This window comes from Pectinophora gossypiella, chromosome 22, assembly GCF_024362695.1.
Source record: "Pectinophora gossypiella chromosome 22, ilPecGoss1.1, whole genome shotgun sequence".
In the NCBI taxonomy this organism is placed as follows: domain Eukaryota; kingdom Metazoa; phylum Arthropoda; class Insecta; order Lepidoptera; family Gelechiidae; genus Pectinophora; species Pectinophora gossypiella.
In genome coordinates, this window is record NC_065425.1 from 9,535,240 (window position 1) to 9,554,942 (window position 19,703).

The 19,703-nt window shown below is 38.8% G+C and overlaps 1 protein-coding gene across 1 annotated transcript in view; it reads left to right on the forward strand.

Moving 5' to 3' along the window:
- LOC126376970 (uncharacterized) overlaps window positions 1-19,703 on the forward strand; it is a 28,380-nt gene that overhangs the window by 4,340 nt on the left and 4,337 nt on the right. Inside the window, exons 6-12 of the mRNA XM_050024525.1 lie at window positions 3,062-3,189; window positions 4,487-4,569; window positions 6,384-6,474; window positions 11,551-11,613; window positions 12,169-12,224; window positions 13,620-13,679; window positions 19,002-19,077. Coding sequence (XP_049880482.1) covers window positions 3,062-3,189; window positions 4,487-4,569; window positions 6,384-6,474; window positions 11,551-11,613; window positions 12,169-12,224; window positions 13,620-13,679; window positions 19,002-19,077 — 557 coding nt within the window. The remainder of the gene's footprint in view (window positions 1-3,061; window positions 3,190-4,486; window positions 4,570-6,383; window positions 6,475-11,550; window positions 11,614-12,168; window positions 12,225-13,619; window positions 13,680-19,001; window positions 19,078-19,703) is intronic.

A 19,703-nucleotide genomic window follows, 5' to 3' on the forward strand; every position in this document is an offset into this window, starting at 1 on the left:
TTTTCGTGTCATCTGCAAAGAGTGATATATCAGACATGATACCATGTTTAAGATCTGTAAGGTAGATACTGAATAAAATAGGTCCTAATACCGATCCCTGCGGCACACCGCTGAGGACTTTTCTGGGAACAGAGTATGATTCTCCGATGCGCACAGAGAATGTGCGATTTGACAGGAAGTCTTCAATCCACTTCACGACATTGCCTCTGATTCCAAAGGGCTCTAATTTAGCAATCAATGGTGTGACAGGAACTCGATCAAAAGCTTTTTCATAGTTCAAGTAAATAATATCTGTAGGTATTCGTGCCTCCCAATTTCTTGCACAAAACCATGTTGCTCCTCGATGATGACATTCTCTCGTGCCAAAAGCATCCTATATATCCTATAATATGTAGATATCTTTGCATGAAATTATTAAAATCGAACATTCCATTCAAAATATATTTCCAATTAGATCATCGGCTTTCCATACTTTGGCCGGCCCAAATTTGAAAGTGCCGGTCAGAGAAAAAAAATGTGTCAAACCTTTCGAGTAGATTGTTCTGAACATTTTTTACTATGACACCAGACGTGTATGACCATTAGTTTGGCTTTAATTGGATTTTAAAATTCTTGATTTCTCATTTATTTTGTATGAAAATAAAGTGCTTTGGGTAAAAAATGCGGTACGGCGGATTACAAAGGACCTTTAGAACATTTAATAATCTGGCGCAAAACATTTTTGACCGTTATCTTGACTTTTTATTCGTGTCTCTTTCCGTTTTGGTTTAAATGGGAAAAATGTCAGCCAGCGAAACAAAATAAGTCAAATCTTTTGGTAAACGACTTGAACGACGTATTTTTACTATACTACCAAATGTCGACTTTGGCTTTTATTGGACTTTTTAAAAAAACTTTTTTTTATACATTTTAACAATGACAACAAGCAGAGCTTTCCCAATGACTAGTTATTAGTGAGATAAATACTTTGTGTTTTTGTTTTGTATGTTGTTAGGTGAACTTCTATATTAATACTATCTGATTTTAGATATGACGTTGGCTGTAGTTTTTGCATTCGACTCAACGTTACGGCCTAAGTTTAGGTTGAATTATGGTATTGATTCACCTTGACTGTAAATGGTTACCACCCTCCAAAGATAGGCTTGCCATCTAGTGACGAAACTCGTATATTGGCATGACGTCTGAAGTATCTGTTAGGGAAAACAGGAGTCGGGTAGTTGTACTTTGCAAATATGCCTATCACAATGTCCTGGTGCTACTCGGCCGATAACATAGTAGGTACCTCTATCACCCCACTGTTTATTCCTTGTATACACTTTTCTTTAAAAAAAATAGTTTCTTAAGCGTGTATCACCATCAGGTAAGGTAGTGGTCAAACGCAAACCTACTTTTCAAAAGACGACCACCATATTACGCCTTTAGCAAGATAGTTACATTATCACTAGATAAAACATTTTTTGATTTTTGGAAAATCGAATTAAGTTCAAAATATTGGTCATAGTCGTTTAATGCCATAGTAATAAACATTCTGACGATCTTTTAAATAACGCGCCTGTTATATTTTATTTTTATACAAAATGAATCAAAAATCAAGTTTTTTTTAAATCCAACAAAAGCCAAACTAATTAATGGTCATACACGTTTTTGTCATAGTGAATAATGTTTACAGGTATCTTTTCGATAGCTTTGACATGTGTTTTTTGCTGACCGGCACTTTTCACACAGAAACTATAACGTAAAGTCCAACAAAAGTCAAAATAATGGTCATAGACGTTTGGTGCCCTAATAATAAATGGTAAAATGGATAAGTTCTAACGGGATATACAAATATTGTTTCATGGCCGGCACTTCACATTTACACCAAAAATATATGAAAATTCAGTTTTTTTTTTAATTCGAATAAAACCGAAAATATTGACCCTACAGCTTTGGTGCCATAGTAATAAATGCTCAGACGGATAAGTTCTAAGGATATATACCATTATTGTTACTTGGCCGGCACTTTACATTTTCACCTAAAATGTATGAAAAATACAGTTTTTTAAAATCGAATAAAACCGAAGATATTGACCCTACAGCTTTGGTGCCATAGTAATAAATGCTCATATGGATAAGATCTAACGGAATATAGCAAAATTATATTTTGGCCGGCACTTTGACTTCTGGGCCGAAATCCGATGATCTCCTTTAAGTATTTTAAGAGTTCATACGACACTACGACAGAAGATAAATTGGGCATAAGTAGGCATACATTATATTTAAATGGTCTTTGTTGGAAATCCTTACTTTTAATACAAATATATGCGATAAAAAATATTTTCCCTTGAAATGGGAATTTTTCGGGTTTTTTCCCTCAGAATTGGGAAAATTCCCAAAACGCGGGAATTTTCCGGGTAAGAACCCAACACTACTTGAGCCCATAATTCTGCGTTGATATCTAGTATAATTTTTTGTCGCAAAAGTATGGACTCAAAATAATTTTAAAAAACAAACAATTTCATGAATTTTCCGAGAGGACATTCCACTTGGTATCAACTCAGACTCGTGGTCTAAATCATCCCCTTCAGTACTCGTTATGGTGTCACTAACACCCTGCACTTTTTTTTTTGTTTTGGTTTTCCCCGAAGGGTAAGGCAAAGGGAACTATGCCCATACAGCCATGTCTTACGTATTTTTTTTCTTGACGATTGATGAAATGATGAAAGATGATGAAACCTAAGCCCCCACCCTCGGAGTAGACTCCTACTCCGAACCCCAAACGAATTAACTCAAAAGTCCGCATAAACTTTTGAGTTATGAAGCGGCTTCCCGGCACGAAGCGAAAATAGACAGATACACTTTGTTTATTGAATACTCCAATATAATAACACTCGCGAATGTCTTCCGACTAACTTAATGCGATCATTAACCACAAAACACCACTTCGTATTAATTATTTAGATTACTCAATGAAGAAAGCAACTGTCCCGTTCCCGTTTCCCGCCGAAAAGCCTAACACCCTGCACATTTAGGCGTATGTTGTATGATAATAAAAAAAAATCCTTTATTCCATTCTATTCAGCCTTCCACGATATGTTCATACATTCGGACTGTCCGAATATGGATGCTATCAAAGACGATTACTTTGACAAACTACCGGACCCGAGCAAATGGGACTGCATGTCAGACACCTTCAACCAGAGTACCCGAGTGAGTAGTTCAATGGCCGACCTCATCAACCGGTGGTGTCAGGGTTACTATTGACACACATCGGACACTTCATACAAACAACCTCGTTTTACACAGACACCACACATTGACGTATCTTAACACGCGCGTCTGTGTGTGTGACGTCTGACGCCACACGATTCTAGTGTAAACTCTACGAATTGTAAACTATGTCCGGGGGTGAGGTAAACCTTTCTCAGACGCTGGTGGGGGGCGGAGAGTTGCCATTCTACACATAGTATTATTCCTTATTCTGTGCTATTGATCCGCGAATTTTCCAGTTAGATACAACAACATGACTCAGCGAACGCAGCGAACCAGTTCACGTCTGTATAAAATTGACGGCCATTACTACTCCTTTCCACGCCACGAAATTTAAAGACCGGAGAAAATTTTTAAGAAAATTATAACCTCAATAAAAAAAAATTATGACTTTTAATAAAAAGGACAGATCAATTCTTTTTCATCTAAAAACCAATATTGCAATTTGACATTTGCGCTATAACAGTAGGTAATAAGAAACTTTCCAGGCTACGTTCACCAAAAACAGTATAGATGGCGTTGTACAGCTTTAACGTGATAATTACCTATTTTCTTATTACTCGGGTACATAATTATTCCAAAATACAATGTAATGGCAGAAGCATTTATATAAAAATAATTGTTGCTTGATATTTCACTGTTTCCTTTTCGACGGATAAGAAAATGACAAGTATAACTTAAAATAAATTTAGGATGTGTCTGCAGGGATCGGGGCCATAGTTATTTAATTAGTTTTTAATTGTGTTTCTTAAGTCTTCGTACATACTTATATATATTATTATGAAATAATCACGACGCATTGGCGCTTCTGCACTGTGCTATAGTGAAATATAAAAAAAATAAAGTAGATAAATCATCTTTCTTTCGGACAATCGGGTGATCGACCTTCACTGTTCTAACCAAACTAATGATCACGCACGATCAAGTGATTTTTGTGGAATATGGCCACCGGGGTTCGAACCCGGGACCTTCGGAACGTGAGCCTCTACCAGTGCGCAGCTGGTAGTGGTAACTCTGTAATCGCTTCTATCTTTTACTTATCCATAGGACTTTGTGCTTACTTCTGCGACATTGGGATTAGGGAAAGTGAATGTCTGTCTGTTCGTGTATTAAGCGTTGCTTTTTATAACACAAAAAAACTTTATCGCACATGCAGGAAATACAAACAAATAATTAAAAAATGTAATGTAGGTTATATGTAATATATGTATGTGTAATGTTTATTGTTATTTTTCAGGGGGAAAGTAAGGCACCCAGCCGAAGAGGCACGGCCACTAGTGTCGATATGAGAGGGAATATGGGATCTATACTGAAGATTATGTTAGTATTTTAGTACTTACTTATTCATATTTCATAATAAGTACTAAAAAAAAATTATTTATTTTTTATTTCTACAATTTATTAGCTTTATGGCCATAACTACATTGCCTGTCCAGTGAAGAGCAAAAGAAAGAAATATAAACGTCATCATCGCATTAATATCTAAACCAAAGAGAATGTAATCACCACGTGTCCAAAAAAAAGCATACTGATGACTAGGCAGCATGATTTCATGATCTTAGCCTGTCCCTTAAACGGGCGAAGAAAATATTAATAACAATGTCCAAAATAAATTGTAGATTGTTTTAATTTCTTGACTAAATGAAGGATTTTAAATAAATCAACATGAGATAACGCCTGAATTTATATAAATGTAGACAATGGAATATTCAACTGACCTGTTGCTAACGATAAAATTTCAGGCGTTATTAAATAAGCCTTGATTAAGCTCAAATCAAAATGCAGCTGAATACTAATGTTTTATTGATAACATGTTGAGGTTAGGTGTCAAATAGGTGAGCGAGATCCATTTATACATACAACCCAATACATATGGGAAGCGTATACTACTCACTCTGTATACTCTGTATACTACTCACTGTTGTGGATATGAAATTTCGGATACGGATTGGATACGGATTTAAAAATGATTACGGTTACGGATACGAATAATAAATTATTTCGGATTATCCGTTAGATTCGGATAATATTGGTTACGGATATTATTTTTTTAAGGAATTTCAAAAGTAAATTACAAATAGGTAATAAAGTGGTTTCATTTATAACGACAAGTTATACCTATATGTTATAACGACAAAAGAAGAAAAAACAAACAATGCGCGCGGTGTGTGTCGGCACTGGCAGCGACAAGCCGATCAAAACAATTATTAGGCTCCGGCCCCTATCCGATATTATCATGGCCGGATCGTGAATTTGTCGGGCCCTGGGCCGAAACTACTTGGGGGCCTATCTTAATACTCAATTACTTAATAGCAAAAAATATTTTAACAGACATTTCTTTTTTCAAATTATGGTCTACTTTTTAGCGGGATCTGGGGGCCCTTTGTAACCCCGGGGCCCTGGGCTGCAGCCCAATCAGCCCATAGGTAGATCCGGTCATGGATATTATCCGAAACTTTTATTTCGAATTCGGTTACGGAGCTCCCTAACATCCCTGATACTACACCTCTGCTTACCCCTTCGGGGATACAGACGTGATACAGTGTTATGTCATCGAAGTGTTGTACTGCACTTGATGCTCTATAATAAATAATTTAATATAGGTACAGTTATGATCATGAGCAATATAATGTACCCACTTTAGGACTCTGTCGCACTAACATATTTGTATATATTATTATTACATAAAGTTAATGTGACATGGTGCCAAAGTGTATACATATTATGCTCGTGACCGTACATGGTGTCAGTGACACTGTACCGAATACTGAGGAAGATGATTCAGCTCATGACTCTGAGTTAATGTCAAGTGGAATTCGTCGCGAATTTCATGTCGTTTTTTATTATTTCCAGATCCATACTTTTGGGACAAAAATTCCACTTGATATTCTCACATTACAGGCTGATCACCTGATTGTCCAAAAGTAAGATGATCCGTGCTTCGGAAGGCACGTTAAGCCGTTGGTCCCGGTTACTACTTAAGTAAGTAGTCGTTACATAAGCCATGTCAGGGGCCTTTGGCGGCTCTGACACCATGGTTGATGAGGTTGGTAATCCACCTCACAACCCACACTATAGAAGAAGAAGTATACGGTGCGGTTTTACTAACACCCTGTATAACTTTACGCCGTTAGCACTGCATCGGGCCTCAACCACCAACCTGTGACCAAAGCCAATCTGCTGGGAGCCAGAGACTCCATGGAGATAGCATCTACAACGAAACTGGTATGAACATTCACTTGTTTCCTCCTGAACATAATCACCATCAACAGTTGATTACTACGTACTACTGCACTTAATTAATTTGTATAGCACTGTACATAGTTCAGAGGAGGGGAGCCTGGTGAACTGTAATACGGGTTTCGAGCCCAGTACAGACTCCAGGTCTCTCAAAGGTATTCTTTCAAAACATTAGTAATTAAGTGATCCTTTGTAGAGAGAGAAATAAATAAATAAAATAAAGTTTACACTCGGCTACTGCTGGACATAGGCTTAGGCCTCCTCGTCCTCGGGTTCTCTCCTCCAGCCGCTGCCAGCCATTTTACGGATATCGTGACTCCATTTAGGCCAAGCGCGTCCTACACTTCGTTTCCCAAGACATGGTCTGCACTGGAGAACTCGTCTTCCCCAACCTTCTGAACCCTCCTGTAGAGTCTGCATGACACCCGCGCCGCGAGGTATCGGCGTCCAAAGGACGTAATATACGATCCCGTCGACCCAATTACTCTATCCATAGAGGCAGCCAATCAGCTCGCGACGCCTAACACTTAAGGACCCCGATACTGACCGACTTCCCTCAATCAGCGCTTATATCGACCCACTAAGGTCGATAAATTCCTTCAAAAAATTTTTCTCTCAGACGACGCCCTGATCTGAGGTTCGCGCCCTACTGGGCACCCTCAGGCCTGCTGTCTTAAATGTTGTACCGGGTGAGAGCCTTCAGCGCTCCCCGTTTGTCCGGCCAAGTAGTTAATGCCATCTGCGGCAAATCTACAATAAGTCACATCAAAGTCACGTAAATGGGTGAATTGCAAAAGCGAAAAAAAAAGGGGTCTTGGCTGAGAACGGTAGTGCAAAGTTCTGCTAAATGATTTTGAATATTTTTTCTGGGTAAAGTAAGTAGTCCTCTACCTTGGCAAAAAAAATCATTCAGTTTCAGCAACTGTAACACGGTGAAAAAATTTTTTAAAGTGTCATTTTATCATTTCGGTAGCTTGTCCGTAACCCATTATCGCTTATAAAATGTCTTGCTCTACAATTATTTTCTATTATTGGGATTTAAATTGATAGAATTTCGATAAATTATTAAATAATCTAACAACAAAAACTATTTCTGTCTGTTTACCTTCCTTCTCAAACATTTGACAGACAGTTAAATTTTGTCCGAAAAAAAGTTATCATTTCAGAGGACAGTAAGTTTTGGTAGAATAACTCCGTCAACATTGCGTCTATGACACCTCCTTACCTGCCAACACCTCGCATTGGTTCGGCTCGACCGCTAGACGTGAACATACCCGTCACAGCGTGTAATGGTTTCCCGCCAAAAAAAGAAATTTATCATTTCGGTGATAGGGGGACAAAAATAAATCAGTAAAAAATCATTTCGGTAGCCATTATAACTCGTGTTAGATTAGTTCAATTTATTTCATATTGATGTGTTAAATCGGCTGCAAGTACTGTTTTGTTTGAGAAGTGTCGATTTTTCGATAGTTATTTAAATTCACAGTTTATACAAAAATAACCTGTTTTTTATCATCTCGGTGTTATCATTCCGGTGGATTCGGTGGACTGAAATGCCAATAACAGTCCATGGGAATGATATGTAACACTGAAATGATAAAACCGTTAAGTTTTAGAGATCCGTGTGTAAAATTTTAGTTTCGAATTAGGTATTGTTTTAAGGGCCTTTTTAACAGTTCTGTGGAGCTATTTTATTTTTCCTCGAGATGATCTCATGGTTTTCCAAAACCATTTTGGGTGATTGGAAAACGTCATATAACCTTCTATCAAACTCCTCTTTCTGCTTTTCTCGGTAACCTTGAATACCCAGACTTATCCATTCTTTAGATCCTGGTGGACACTGGCCTGGATAAAATAGTTTACACCAGTGTCTACCGATCGCACAGCGGTAACTCTGAGACAAGCAGGTTATTCACCTACCTCAGTAGGACAGTGGAGTTGGCACGGCGGAGGTATCTCTCAGCGCAATTTGTTCTTCTCCGGGACTCCAACGCCCACCAGCAAGAGTGGTTGTTCCAGAAGACCAACCATGCTGGCAAAGAGGCGCAAGCTTTTGCCATGTGTGGCAAAATCTCTCACATCTGGTGAATTGCGTTACAAAGATACCTGACGTTGCTAACTATAGCGCCAACTGCTTGGACCTTTTGCTGATAACTGATCCGGACCAATATCAATCTCTATCAGTGACTTCCCCCTTGGGAACATCCGACCATTGTCTGGTGTGATATGTGTCTGTCTATTCCTCACCTGATTCTAGCCCCAGAGGATCGAGGCAAATATGGTGACACACGCTAGCAGATTGGGATGAGATGCGGCACTTCTTCGCAAACCTATCCTTGGCGTGACGTTTGCTTTTCTTCGGAAGACTCGACGAGCTGCGGAGATGCCATATTAGTTGTCAGGCAATGGAATACTCTATCCCATTTTCTGACGTATCATCTGACGATAAGGCTCGCTCATGGTACATCGCGGAGTATGCTAGTGCAGAAGCTCTAATATGCCTCCTAACATGCGTGCTCTGAAAAAATCCCTGAATACCGCTGCAAAGTCTTGCAAGAAGACAATGCGCAGGGCACGTTTCGACAATATTGGCCAAATTGATGCCAAACTGACTGAGCTGGTAGTAAAACCTTTTAGCCGCTATTCAAATCGGTCGAAGCAAACTTCTGCCGTATAAAAATGCTTCGCACTCTAGACGTGAATAAGGTCAGTAGTCCTGATGATATCCCAGAAATAGTACTGCGGAACTGTGCACCTGAATAGTCTCCTACTGACACGCCTCTACCTGCTTTCTCTGGGTTCAGGACAATTCCCGAAACCATGGAACCTTGCCAATGTGCAGTGTATGCCCAAAAAAGGCACTCGTACCAACCCTGCTAACTACCGCCCCATCTCGGTACAACCGCCGCTAATCCTGAACAACCGCCTCCTGGCGTACCTTGAAGCCAACAATTTACTCAGAGATAGGTCAACTGATGTTCTTCTTGTGTATGCTACACGCTTATGGAGTGAGGCAATCTAGAATCAAGGCGAGGATCTTGTTATGTCCCTTGATATATTCAGGATCCCTTCTAGCCTATGTAATTGGATAGATAGGGAAAGATTGATTCGGGTAGTAGTTGATGGGTGCTTGTCTGATCTACATGCTATTAATGCCGGACTCCCTCAGGGATCTGTTCTCTCCGCCACGTTTTTTCTATCAATGATCTGCTGATTATGCCGGGTATCTTTAGGCATGCAGACGATAGCACAGTGATGGAGAGATACATGTCCAATGCACGCGTAAGCACCAGAGATGATAGTGCCCTCAGAGAGGATCTTGTGAATCGTGTGAAACTGCCCCTTAAGTCCGTCTCAGACTGGGGTGACAACAAGTAGGTTGGACTCAACGCTTCCATGACCCAGGCGTGTCTGTTCACCGCAAAACGGAGTACTTTCCTCCTGACTGGGACTTTCCGGAGTGAATTACCAACCATCTCGAGCTCTTGGGTATGGATATAACTTCCAACTCGTTATAATCTAGGAGACTTCAAGTCTAGGGTGAAAAGGCATTTGCTAGGTAAGTGTGATCCACCCTAGACCACATCGTCATTTACCATCAGGTGAGATTGTGGTCCTACGTGAACCTATATTATTTAAAAAAAATGTAGGTAAGTAATAAAGAAGCAATGACAATAGCCACAAAAAAGACACATTGACAATAAGCATCATCCCCCTAGCATTATACCGATTTTTCATAGGGTCCGCTTACCTAACTTGAAGATTTGACAGTATTTTACAGAAGCGACTGCCTGTCTCACCTTCCAACCCACTAAGGGGAAACCAGCCCAATACACATTAGGTCACATACCTCCGAAAATGGAATTTTCGGGAATGTGTGTTTCCTCACGATGTTTTTCTTCACCGCTGAGCATGTGACAATCATTTCTGATCTAAACATGAATTACCTTACCACCCACCCATTAGCTACCACGGCTCCACATATTGACAACAACTAAATGCATTTTTTATTGTTCGATGAAAGAAACGAACAACAATCTATTACTATTAGTAAATAGTATTAAACTATTTTTTATTACCAACCCGCAGTGGAGCAGCGTGATGGAGTATGCTCCATAAGGGTTAATTGAGAGTAGGCACAGGCCTACTCTATATGTTCCTACTGGGACGTATATAGGCTATTTATGTATAAATCGAACTTCACTTTGTACGGAACCCTAGCTAAGCAGCACAATTTTTCTTGACTGTATCATTTCCGTGGGTTAATTTCATTTCAGTGGACTCATTATCATTTCAGTGTACATTTATATCATTTCGGTGTATATTTATATCATTTCAGTGGGTACTTATCATTTCAGTGGACTCATAAAAATTCAATTTTAAATATCTCAGTAAGTTTCGATCGTATTTGATGCCCACTCACGCACATAACTCAAAATAGGTTAAAGTTTTATTTGTCGTCAAATATGTGAAGAAAAGTATTAAAATAAAAAATCTCACCGAAATGATAAAAAAATGAGACTTGTTGAAATTCACCCAAATACATGATTCGTGCTATCGAAGCTACCTTTCGTGGCTTCAAAATATTTGATATATATCGAGGTCTTCCACAAATAAACGCAGAGAATGTAACGCAGAACATCTTCATAGATAGATGTCGAACGGCTATTGGTCGAAGGGGTGGATGTAATTTGCGCCGTGCGCGGTGCGGAGGTCGTGCCGCGAAGCCACGAAAGGTAGCTTCGATAGCACGAGTCATGTATTTACGTAAACATAGATCGCGTTGGCTGTTTGAGCGAAAAGGGCGGTTAGGAAAAAATATCCTACTTACATACAATACAAGTGACAACCTAACCACTTCGGGTTTTCACATTGAAGCAATTCGTGTAAGTAAATGCAATAGTTGCCCATATAAAAGTACTTACCTACTCATTGTATCATTCGTATTTAAAAGTACGAAATGACAATGAATGTCAAATAGCAATATTTCTTTTTTAAATGAATTGCTTCAATGTGGCCTTTTCAATCTGTTATGGTAATGATGTATTGTTGTTTTTATAGCGCGAAAAACGTCATTCAGTGGTTGAAAATGAGAATAAGAATAAAGTTTTGAAAGGATTTAAGGTAAGTACGAAATTAGTACTTATAACAGTAACTACAGGTGTTAGTAACGAAAACTTTGAGGGAAGGTTCAGACCATGATTCTGAGTTGATATCAAGTGGATATTCCGTCGCAAAAGTAGGAACTCAATTTTGATCAAGAATTTTGCGACGAAAAATTCCACTAGATATTAACTCAGAAGCATGATCTGAATCATCCCCCTCAGTACCTATTCGTTACGGTGTCACTAACACTCTGTATATACTTACTTATAATAAATTATAGTACTTACTTAGCAATTTAATAATAGCAATCATCTTATTTTCAAATACAAACGAATGATAATTTCCATTTTCATCAATTATCACATTTGTCGTGCATCAGAATTTCAAATTCAATTCAAATTCTTGTTCTGAATTCGAATTCTAATTCACAATAAATCTGATAATTGATTAAGATGGAAATTATTATTCGCTTGTATTTGAAAATACGATAAGTGCAAAAGAAGCTTGTATGATTTACAATGAAGGTATATACTTACTCACTCATCGTACTTGTTACTTATTTGTTATTCCTAGAGCGCTGTCTGTGAAGACTCTGACGAAAATACCTCAGACAGTGACGACCGTAAAGGGTATGTAATTTTTAATTTGATTTAGGTTTTACGCGCCTTGGACGCTAAGCCGTTGGTCTCACTCCTACTAGCCATAATATAAAAATTGACGATTCAAAGTGTAACTATGTTACGTACTGAAAAAAAATTTGTCCAGCGCACGTAATAGAAGAAAAAGGTTGGAAGGGCCAAGTATGAGCAAAAAGTTCATAAGTACTTTAACTTTGCACTCCACTCGTCCGCAAACTTGACGACGCACGGAACGGATTGTATAAGTGACATCGTTACGAATTTTCCATCGCAAAAGTATAGAATTGAAAAAAAATTAAAAACACGAATTTTCCGTCGAAAAATTCTACTTTATACTAACTCAGAATCATGAATGATGTATCTTGATCATCCTCCTCAATATTCTTTACGATGTCACTAACAAATATATAGATAATTTTCAATGTCATCCATCTATAGTCTAACTCAATGTACAACAAAACAAAGTATGCTCAATCCTATGAAAAGCTGCCATTGCTAGTCGTTTGATAACGTAAGTGTAAAATTAGTATCTCCAACATTCCAAGGACTTAAATTTTATTATTATTGAAAATTAATAGTAATTAATTAGGTACTTAATTACTGTCATTTGACACATATAAAAATCATCGTTGGTCCCGGCTGCATTAGCAGTCGTTAATAGCCACCAATCCGCACTGGGCCCGCGTGGTGGTTTAAGGCCCGATCTCCCTATCCATCCATAGAGAAAGCCCGTGCCCCAGCAGTGGGGACGTTAATGGGCTGATGATGATGAAGTGAATTACTGACTAACGTACTGAATTACTATCACTTGACACACTATGTATAAAAAAACATTAAAACTGTAAGTAAATCTTTTACTAAAAGTTCAAAATTGCTTTGTAATGTAAATTAAAGACATAGTCGCGGATATTTTTTTTACAAAATGGCAACGGAGGGTGTGATGACGTCAGCGCGGTTAACCTTGAAATGTTAGCTGTCACTTTTGAGCATCATCATCACCAGCCCATTACCGTCCCCACTGCTGGGCCTGCCCTATGGATGGATAGGGAGATCGGGCCTTAAACCACCACGCGGGCCCAGTGCGGATTGGTGGTTATTAATGACTACTAGTGCAGCCGGGACCAACGGCTTAACGTGCCTTCCGAAGCACGGAGGAGCTCGAGATGAAAACTTTTTATTTTTGTGGTCACACATCCTATGACCGGCCTTTGCGAAAGTTGCTTAACTTCAACAATCGCAGACCGAGCGCGTTTACCGCTGCGCCACCGAGCTCCTCATTGAGCATACCTTGTTTTAATATAGCACGGCGTAACTATGAATAGTCTGGCGACAGTAATGTGGTAATAATAATTGATATTCCTATTCAAATTATACGTTGCTTCACAGACAAGCGGCACAGTCAACTACTAAACAAGAAGAGAACGAACCTAGCGTTCCTATACTTCAGTAAGTACTTAGGGTTCAAAAGCGGCCACATTGAAGCAATTCTCATAAAAAGCAATATTGCTATTTGACATTTGTTGACATGACATTGCCCTGATGATGATGATAGAGGGACTTCCCGTTCCCCAAATACACGATAGATGGCGTTGTTCACTTTTAACGTGATAAGTACCTATTTGTTGGGTTTGGCGGAGTCTGGAGCAATCAGAAGACGATTAAAAAAAAAACACATTTTGTGATTTTCTTCAACAAAACCTCGATTTCTTTCAATTAATACTAACGGCCTCCGTGGTCCAGTGGTTGAGCGTTGGGCTCACGATCCGGAGGCCCTGGGTTCGAATCCCGGTGGGGACATATCACAAAAATCACTTTGTGATCCCTAGTTTGGTTAGGACATTACAGGCTGATCACCTGATTGGTGTGATGATCCGTACTTCGAAAAGCCCGTTAAGCCGTGGGTCCCTGTTACTACTTACTGATGTAAGTACGTAGTCGTTACATGAGTTATGTCAGGGGCCTTTGGCGGCTCAATAATAACCCTGACACCAGGGTTAATGAGGTTGGTCATCCACCTCACTACCCACACGGTAGAAGAAGAATGAAATTTGTTTTCAACTTGGCTACGCCTTATGTTTACGCACTCGCCTACCTAAGTGAGAAGTAGCCCTAATCAGAAGTAGCCAAAAGGAGAAGTTGCCATAATGAGAATTATTAGCCCTAATGCGCTTAAAACCTGCCTAGGTATGATTATAATTAAAACACATAATAACGGGTTCTTACCGGGAGTCTCATATCCCTATTTTAAACGCGGTAAGAACCCGTTATTATGTGTTTTAGTTCGAATGTCAGTAGTTCGATGAATGCTTATTCGACTGAAATATTTTTCGAAACCCTTTTTAACGAATGATCATTCTTCCGAGTCAATTTTGTATCGAACCCCTCTTTTACCGACGAACGGTTGACCGAAGCATTCATCGAACAAGAAATGTAAGTTGTTCGATGAATGCTTTGGTCAATAATTCAGTCGAATAAGCATTCATCGAACTACTGACATTCGAACTAAAGTTACAGACCCGTTTTAATTATGATAAGGCCCCGATTCCTGCAGACACCGCCTAATTTTATTTAAAGTTATATCCGTCATTTTCATATCCGTCGAAAAGGAAAGGGACGGATGATTCACAGCTCTTAATTTTAGGAAGAATGAGTGAATGAATGAATAACCCGGGAGAATCAAAAGGTACGTCGCTGGTATGCAATCCGTTTGACGTGCTGTCTACTTAACTGTGTCGGGTTATTGACGGATGTAAAATTTTTAGACGGTTGGTTTAGATTTGTGCTTAAAATTGACGTGTGTTCTATAAATTTTATGGGCATTTCTACGGAAGGGTCTATTTTTTCTCAATTCGGTGCCGAAATTGAAATTAGGCTTTTATGAATATTTTAATAACAAATACTGAACTTTATTCCATCTTGAATCTAATGATGCAATTGGGACCAGATTTGGTGAAGTGGTTTATGAGAAAAGTTAATCACCGAATTGGGCAACCATCGAATTGAGAAAATGAAACATCGAATTGAGAAGCGGCTCAGTGAATTGAGAAAATGAATCACGGAATTGAGAAATAAGCCAGCGAATTTAGAAATGCTGTCAGTTATTATAGAAATAATGCAATGAATGACCAATAATGATGTGGTATGGGCATCTGATGAAGAGGAATGGAAGTCATATTAGATGGTATGTGGTGAGTATGAATGTGCATAGACATAAGGGGTAGGAGACGACCGAAAAAGGTGTGGATTGGATTGCGTGAGGACGGATATGTGTATGAAAGGTGTATTAAGATGACGAAAGACAAACAAATGAATATCGTAAAAGATAGGAAACTTTTCCCCACGAAGGGAAGAAAATGATATATTTCATGTCTTGCCTAGGCTTGACCATGTGAGATTACACCTTCCTCACTTCCCTTTGACCTGCGTATCCACGCTGGTGGAGGAAATACCCAAGCTAGGTCGAAGTCCCATGTTTTGCTGAATGCATCTATGAAAATAGCACCTTTGTCCCTCACATCTCAAGCCACACAAATCGGTACTTTCGAATGAGAAGTTGCGAAAAGGTCTATCTGAAGAATTCCCCGCTTTTTGAATAGAAAGTTCGTCACTCGATCCGACAGATGCCAGTCCGCTAGAGATTTCTGCCGCGAGAGGCTGTCGGCAATCTCGTTGAAAACACCTAGAATGTATTAAGCAAAAATTTCTGTTCTGTTCCTTTGAGCAAGTTCCAGAAGTTTTGCTACTAGGTCTGTTAAGAGACTGGATTTTGTTCCCCCTGATTCTTTATATAGGACACAAACGTTTTGTTGTCGGACTGAACTCGTCGTTCTCGTAGTTGGGGTAACGTCATCTGAAATGCTCGGTATACTGCATACAGCTCTTTGCGATTTATATGCCACAAGGTTTGGCTCTTCTCCCAAACTCCGCTGATTAGAGACTCGTTGACATGAGCACCCCATCCGTTGTCTGAAGCATCTGTTGTGATGAATACTGTGCCCTGATATGTGAAAATTGTTTGTCCTTTGTGAAGGTGTTCCAACCACCAAGAACATTTCTGTAGAGCTTTTGTCGGTATTAGAAATTTCCGTATTTTCTGGTGTTGAGGAAGACAAATGGCTGCACGTTGAAGACGTCTGATATGTAATCTTCCTAGAGGGACCGTGAAAGATTCAAAACCCAATTTCCCTACAAGACTTTTTCCTGTGACCCAATTCCAAGTTCCTGATTTCAATACTTCCATAAGGATACTTGTTAAGTTGTCTATTCTGCTGTCCGGTATAAAGGTTCTGTTTTTCTCTGTGTCCCACATTATCCCCAAGTAGTCTAGACAATGGGTTGGTGGGTTCAGAGATTTATTTCTGTTTATTTTCCATCCAAGCTTTTCCAGATAATTTACCACGTATAAGGTGTCTTCCTCTAACTGGTCTTTCTGTTGATTGGCTAAGAGGAAATTGTCGAGGTAAACTATCACTCTTATCCCCTTATACTGGATCGCTGCACAGCTAAGGGTTTTCCCTTAGCTGTGTTTGATACCCTTGCAAATGTGAGCGGTGCAGTCGATAGGCCGAAAGGTAGGCAAATAAACTGAAGTTTTCTGTGTTGTGTACTATTGTCAAGAATTTTCTATGACCTGTCTTTATAACTTTATATCTATTTTAATGTAGCATGGTATTCATCTTGTGGCAAGATAGCATTTCTTCTCTGCTCAATAGCTTCTACCTTGCGACCGCATACATATTGTAGGACATCATCCGATATATTTTTGAAACCTGAGTTTGATCCCAAAAATGTATCCTTAAGATCCTGTTTCAGAGTAGGATGTTTGGTTCAAAGTTCCTTCATAGTATTGCCAAGCGTTTCTCGTTGCAATAACAAGCCGTGTAAAGTCGTCCCGAAACCGGTTTCAATCAGCTGCGGCGTTTGACGAGTTAAACTTCTTTAAGCAAGGGTTAACTCAAAAGACGTGAAAGACGAATAACGTATCTGCTTTTATGCTAGTTCACCCAACCTCAAGCACTTGATTCCCTCAAGGATCTTGTTCCTTAGTCATGGAAGCGAAATCAAAATCTTCTACATCTTCTTCAGGTAATAGATCCGGAACTTTTCAGGTGAATGATTTCGTTGTATCCTCCTCAAGAAATCCTTCGTGCGAACGACATTCATCGTCTGAAGTATTATCGAGCCTCTTTGAGTTGTTGGAAAGCATGTCCTTCATCTCACTAAAGTTCTGTTCTAATTTATCGACCCTGGACAATTTCTTTGACTTCGATGATGAGGACCGAACTGTAGATAGATCGTCTGTATCTTCACTATCTGCTAGCTCCTTAGACGCATCCTTACGGCTTAAAAGCAGTGGTTTTAATTCAGCGAGTGAAGCCACTATCAGCTCATTTAGAACAGCTGATCCTCTGATCCTTGAACTGATTTAAGGTGTGCCAATTATGAGACCTACACAAAAGGGTATTTTAATTTTCATATCCCGGTGGGTCTTCTCCAGGAGGGATGTACATTCTGAGCAATATGCTCTTGCAAGCTCGACTGTCGGGAGAGCGAATCTAATTGTGTTCAGAACAAGCGGGTCCAAGTTTGGGCCTAAGAGGTCTTGTCTCGTGTGAGGAATGACTTTCCACTGGAGCCATCCCTCCGGCAAATACGTTCTGGCAGTTGGCTTTATTCGCTTTAAATTTTGATTGAATTATTACATCTAATACTAATAATGTTCTCATAATAATAATAAACTAACCCTCTCCCTAACCTACTCCTTCGGAGTAACAGGCGTGATGCCATTTGTTATGTAAACATTATCAAATCTCAATTCGATGCAAGTAATTCTCAATTCGGTGCCCCATTTTCTAGGGAATTGAGACCCATCGAATTGAGAAAATATCACATTTCATCAATTATCTAGTAAAGTTATCAATTAAATCAATTAATACAAAACATACAGTCAAATATCACCTAAATACTTAATTAATTTAGCACATATATTATTAAATACTTCATAAACAAAATTAATATCTTCCACCGATTTTAGAATTGACCCTACCCCAAAAAAAACCAACGATTTCGACCCTTCGAAAAACTCTCCTCTATGCAGCAGTCCGCCCATCCACACATCTCGGGCACTCGGGCGCACCTGGCTCTCCACGGGAACCGGGTAGTGGTGATAGTACTGCGCGTAGTTAGTGATGTAAGTTGACAAAACTTAATTTCACCGAATTGAGACACATGCTGGCTTCAAAATTAAAATATGTTATTGTACTAAAACTAAAAGGTTCACAATAAACACAATTACGTATTTAGCTTTATTAACTATCCCTTGTTCTGTGAACGTTGGAATTATGTTTTGGAAACTAGTAGTTTAGAAGTTATGAAGCAATAACGAGTCAATTCTGGAATGGCTTCACGTCATTTTAAGCCAAATTCTGCCCGTTTTCAAACTTCGGGTTTTTTTTTGACGCTTTTATAAAACTTTACGGTCTTCTAAATTACTCTCCACGAAGCCAAGAGTCCTATAAATACGTGAGTATTTTTTCCAAGTACGTAATTAGATGCTACAGGTACTTTTTTCACTGGAATCACTCAATCGGCTCTTCCCGTAGAAATGCCCTTATGCTTGTCGATTACCCGTCCCTTTCCTTTTCGGCGGATAAGAAAATGACAGATATAACTTAAAATAAAATTAGATGGTATTTACAGGAATTTAAAACAATGTATAGGTATGATTACGTTGATATGGCCGCTTATGTTCGTTTATGTGTGTTACAGCAAAAACCACACGGACAGTTTGACTGTGGTCAACAAACATGTGCCCGAAAGGGACCACAAGATAAACTACGAAAAGGTACGTAATTTTACATTTCACTTAAGATCGTCATATTTGTATAATAAAATAAATAAAGAATTTTATTTTTAGGATAAATTAAGTCATGAATGTAAAATTTATGATTTCTAAATGGGTTAAATCTAAAAACTATAACCAATTAGAGGCTTTTCTAAAAATAGCACAGTGAAAGGATAAGATATACAGGTTGGCCCAGAAGTTCACGTTCAAAATGAAAAATTAGATAGAGGGGCTCATTAGCTACCAGAAACACCCCCATGCATGTATGTTCAGCAATTATTTACGGTTTAGGAGATATGACCCATTTTACCTTTTTCTAGATTTTCTACCTTACTTCAGAAATAATCATTTTGTTGCTATCCCTTTCTTAATTATTATTTTATTTTACTTCACAACTATGCCTAAGGCAGTGTACCGCTCAATCAAAGATAAATCAAAGTCAAATCAAAGATAAAAAAAAGTTATCGGAAGTCAAAGTGAGAATTCGACCAAAATTGTTACAGTTGTTAAAACTTCGCCGAAAAATAATAAACACAAGAGATTGTCATGGACCCTGAAAGTATTTTTCTAAAAACTGCTCCATTTAATAGGCTTTTAGAAACATCCAAAAAAGTACCCTTAATACG